This window comes from Penaeus japonicus, unplaced genomic scaffold, assembly GCF_977035675.1.
Source record: "Penaeus japonicus unplaced genomic scaffold, GWHDUDI00000001_assembly GWHDUDI00000022, whole genome shotgun sequence".
NCBI lineage: Eukaryota > Metazoa > Arthropoda > Malacostraca > Decapoda > Penaeidae > Penaeus > Penaeus japonicus.
In genome coordinates this window covers 5,230,389-5,235,388 of record NW_028234424.1, presented here as the reverse complement: position 1 = coordinate 5,235,388, position 5,000 = coordinate 5,230,389, and the positions used below count along the sequence as shown (strand labels likewise).

General features: G+C 40.2%; 1 protein-coding gene across 1 annotated transcript; it reads right to left on the bottom strand.

Annotated features, from left to right (window-relative positions):
* Window positions 1-154: 154 nt before the first annotated feature.
* LOC122258389 (betaine--homocysteine S-methyltransferase 1) lies at window positions 155-4,992 on the bottom strand. Its single transcript, XM_043024304.2, has 8 exons — window positions 4,845-4,992; window positions 3,963-4,092; window positions 3,076-3,194; window positions 2,566-2,757; window positions 2,124-2,283; window positions 1,575-1,745; window positions 859-1,087; window positions 155-521 (listed from the first exon to the last, which is right to left on the bottom strand). Exons 1-8 carry the CDS (start codon window positions 4,965-4,967, stop codon window positions 422-424), a joined length of 1,224 nt encoding a protein of 407 aa, XP_042880238.2. The 5' UTR covers window positions 4,968-4,992; the 3' UTR covers window positions 155-421.
* Window positions 4,993-5,000: the final 8 nt, after the last annotated feature.

Genomic DNA, 5,000 nt, shown 5'->3' with positions numbered 1-5,000 from the left:
TTCGTAGGGGGGATGTCAATATATATTCTGACTATTTTCCATTTCAATTATTATTCTTGAGTAAGATACACATGCATATACATCTAGTATGCTTGTAAAGTGATGAGAAAAACATTCAAAAACATATATGCAAAAAGGGAAGAGAAAAACATACTTCCTATTCCATATTTCAAAGAAAATGTAATTATTTCACAGACAATATTCAGAAAATAAACAGTAACAGTTTTTTTTATCACAGTAACTCAAACCAACAAACTGATCTGAATAAACCTTAAAATAAAGAAAAATAAGCACCAATTTACCACATACTCATACACATTATTTATTTAAAACTTTAGGTATATTCACTGACTAAGATTGTTTTTTTTTCAGACAGATAGAAGGACTAAAAATAAACGGTCTTAAAAAAATATTCCGGTCTTCACGAATTCTTCCGTTCTTCTGCTGGCCGAACAGGGTGTGTTGGGGGCAAGGAATGTCCTGTGGATGGGACGAGATTCCTCCAATATTCTTCGTTGGCTCTGTTGGAGAAATGGCAGGAAAATGTAGTCTAATAATTTTGGTTTCATAGGAAAATAAACCTTAGATAGCTAGGCAGATATGGACGTTTCTGTCACAGTGACACTAAAAATGTTAATGATAATTATGATGATGGTAGTAGTTATAGTGATAATGATGGTGATTATAGTAATAAAAATGATGGTGATGATACTTCAAGTATTACAACAGCGAGAGTAATAGTAAGGATAACAAAAATATGATGATGACAATGATAGTAATAATAATAGCACCATTGATGTTCAGGATGAAGTAATGGCAACAATATTTGCCATGATAAGACTACCAGACAAGGCTTACCTAGCACGAATATATCCAAACGAACTCATCCTCAAAGTTCCTCCCCAGGGTTCATGTTTTTCGCTAGCAGGGGGCAGTTTGCCTCGCTCCTTGGCCAGTTCTTCGCTAATAGCCCGGATGTGGTAGGCCTCGAAACCGCAACAACCGCCGATGTAGCGCACGCCCAGATCATAGGCCGCGCGGGCGTACTTATGCACATCGAACCGCGTGACTGTCCGTGCTTCCATGGCTAAGGAGAATCGATTGCTTTATTGTTTGGTTGTATTCATTTTTGTTTTTGTTTTTTATGCATGTTGGATTTATGTTCGGTCCGTAAACAATGCGCGTTGAATAGAATTATTCGAAACAGATAAGGATAATCTTATGGAAGAGGAAGATGTAAGCAAGAAGTAAGGGCAGGGAAAGTGAGAAATGGTAAAAGAAGAGATGACGATTGTACCAGAGGTGATAAGAAATATGAGTGAGAGATAAAGAGAGCGACACGGTCTTCCTCAACGCGTATGAAAAAGATTTTGGCAGAAGACTTGTGCTTATATGTGTAAAGCAAATGCATTCGCACAGACACAGTGTGTGTTTTTGTGTTAATGTATCTACTGTACGTCTATACATACATATCCAGTCACACATAATTCTATCTATTCTAATTCTATCCGTATTGATATAGTGACTAATTAATTCACGAGAGAGAGAGAGAGAGAGCGAAGGATTTTTTTTACCGAATGGGTACTCCGGCGCGCCAAGATATCCTGCCTTGTCGGCGCCCTCGGTGAAGAAGCCGTTGGGCTGCGTCATGAGGAACGGGCGGAGACCTTCGGCGTCGAGGGCCTCCTTCATGAGTCTGATGGTGTCGATGATCATCACAGGATCGAACATGCAGTTCACCCCAACTGCATGGGAGGAAGATGATACGTAATGCTGTTTTGATTCGTATGGAATGCCTGTGCTTTATTAACAATATGCTATGTGTCTTTTCTATTAGCGAAACTTCCCTGTTATTTTCCTCAAACAAATGTATAGTATCAAACTGTATCATTTCTCTATTACCCATTTACAGTTTACATTATACATTTACATTATATTATACATAATATTATATTTACATTATATTATATTTATATTTAATATATTATATTATATTATATTTACATTATATTATACATTTACATTATAGTTTCCCTATTTCCCATCGCGAAACTATAAGGACTACGTCTACTTCGTCCTCCATTAATTTAGAACCAGAATTTCAAACAAGAACGAGAACTAACCAACGTTGGCTCCAGCGCGGGCCATCCTGATAGCACATTGACCTGGGCTGACCCCTGCCAGGTCACCCTCAGGCCCGATGCACATGGTGGCTGCCACTGGTAACTTGCTCTTTAAAACCTCTTCGATTACCCATTCTATTTCTTCAACGTACATGAAGAACTGTTGAGAGAAGGTGTTTAACGTTTAGCGTATTCTGTAGGAATGGATATGGCGGACTAGAGAACATAACGAATATAATATAATATAACGTGCAACGTATCGTACTGATCAAATTTCAACTTTCTTCCTTTCTAAGTTCTATTTCCATCCAGTCTAAGTTTACGCTCCCTATTTAAGTTCCACCCTGTCCTATAAATAGCAATTTCTTCTATCCCTGCTAAATTCCACACTCCTAGATCTGACACTCTGACAATCCACCCAGTCAATCCACTCAAGACTAACCTCGGCGATGATGAAGTCCACTTTATTTTTCACGAAAGCATCCACTTGTGTCTTGATGTGTGCCTGTACCGCCGCCTTGCCCTTTCCTTCAGTGTAGGAGGGACACTGAGACACACTGCCAGCGACGAGGACGTCCCCCTCCTCTGCCACTTCATGTGCGATCCTGCAGGCGTTATCGTTGATTTGGGAACACTGTTTCGGCGAGTGAAAGTCGGGTTAATTTAATGGATTTATGTAGCCTGGAGGTTCATTCTTGCATTTTGAATTATGTTTATTATTATTACTATTATAATTGGCATTATTATTATTATGATTATCATATTACTATTATAATTGGCATTATTATTATTATGATTATCATATTACTATTATAATTGGCGTTACTATTATTATGATTATCATTATTACTATTATAATTGGCATTGTTACTATGATTATCATGATTAATATCATCATTATCATCACTAGCATTGTTATCATTATCTAGCATTATTATTATTATTATGTTACCGTAAAGTTTTTCCCTGCTTCGTTGCCTCCCAACTTGAGTTTGTCGTCTGTGGAGTAGAAGGTGAGGGTCTGTAGCACGTCACTCCCCGCTCGCATGAATTCGCGGTGAAGCTGTTTCACTGAGGGAAGATATCATGCGCTTAGAGCATCCTCAGACCGTTAGCTTTCATTCTTAGTGCACTGTGGGGAACATATATGCTAAATGTATGATTTATATATATAATATATATATATATATATATATATATTATTATTATATATATATAATATATATATATATATATATATATATTATATATATGCGTGTGTGTGTGTGTGTGTGTGTGTGTGTGTGTGTACATACATTTCTCTCTCTCTCTCTCTCTCTCTCTCTCTCTCTCTCTCTCTCTCTCTCTCTCTCTCTCTCTCTCTCTCTCTCTCTTTCCCGTCTCTCCCTCTTCTCCCTCTCCTTCCTCCCCCCTCTCTCTCTCTCTCTCCTTTCTCTCCCTCTCCCTCCTTCCTCCCTCCTCCGTCCCTCCCTCCTTCCTTCCTCTTCCTTCCTCCCCTCCTCTCTCCTCTCTCCTTTCTTTCTTCTCCCTCTTCCTTCTCTCCTCTCCTCCCTCTCCTCTCTTCTCCTCCTTCCTCCCCTCTCTTCTCCCTCTCCCTCTTCTCTCTTCCCTCTCCTCCCTCCTCTCTCTTTCTCTCTCTCTCTCTCTCCCTCTCTCTCTCTCTCTCCCCCTCTCTCTCTCCCCCCTCCTCTCTCTCTCTCTCTCCCCCTCCTCCTCTCTCTCTCTCCCTCCTCCCCCCCCCTCCCTCTCCCTCCTCCCTCCCTCCCTCCCTCCCTCCCTTCCTCCACCTTTCCCCCTCCCTCCTCCTCCCTCTCTTCTTCCTCCACCACCATCCCTCACCTGCATCAGGGTGTTCGACCACGACCTCAGGCGTCCAGGGCCCGCCCTTGACATAGCCTCTCTTCTCCAGGGCGATCACGAACCCGCCATCGCCGACCACGACACCTTCCTGCAGCCGCTCCAGAAGACCCTGGGTGAAGGGGTTGTGAGTGGTCGAGGGTTCGTGTATTTTTTCTTTCTTTTTTTTATTGGTGTTGTTATCATTAGTTTGTCATCGTCATTGTTATTGTTATCGTCGTCGTTATTGTCATTGTTATCGTCACCGTCATTGTCACCGTCATCGTCATTGTCATTGTCATCGTCATCATCATCGTAATTATCATCGTCATCATCATCGTCATCATCATCGTCATCATCATAATCGTAATCATCATCGTCATCATCATCGTATTCATCATCATCGTATTAATAATCATCATCGTCATCATAATCATAATCATCATCGTCATAATCATCGTCATCATAATCATCATCATCGTCATCATCATGATCATCATCATCGTCATCGTCATTTAGAAAGCCGAATATGAAGGAGAATGTTGTATCCATGCACTAGCGTCATTTTACTCGTTGATTTAGGCGTTCAAGTGATTGTTATATATCACTCGTGATTTTATTATCTATATTTCTGCCCTTGTTTTACGTAGTTATCGTCGTATAGAAGATGATAAGAATAACAATAGCAATTATAGTAAAAAGGTAATAATAACAAAGTTAAGCCTTATCTTATATAATTATGATAACGTTGATGGTGCAATGAACACAATAATACCAATACGGATAAAAATGATCAAACAACGAAATCAAAATCTCAACAATTCTCCCACACTTTACAAGACAACTAGTCTGAAATAACATTAATCTACGATATAACACACTCACTTTCTTCACCATCTCTCTACCGGTTGCCCTCACTGTCACTTCGCAAGGACCAGCAAGCTTCTGCAGCACTGGCACTGACGCTGGCACTGACACAAGGTTCCTCTCTTGGGTGCCAGTTGCCATGTGTGTTATTATTTTTTTTCTCCGATGATTTAT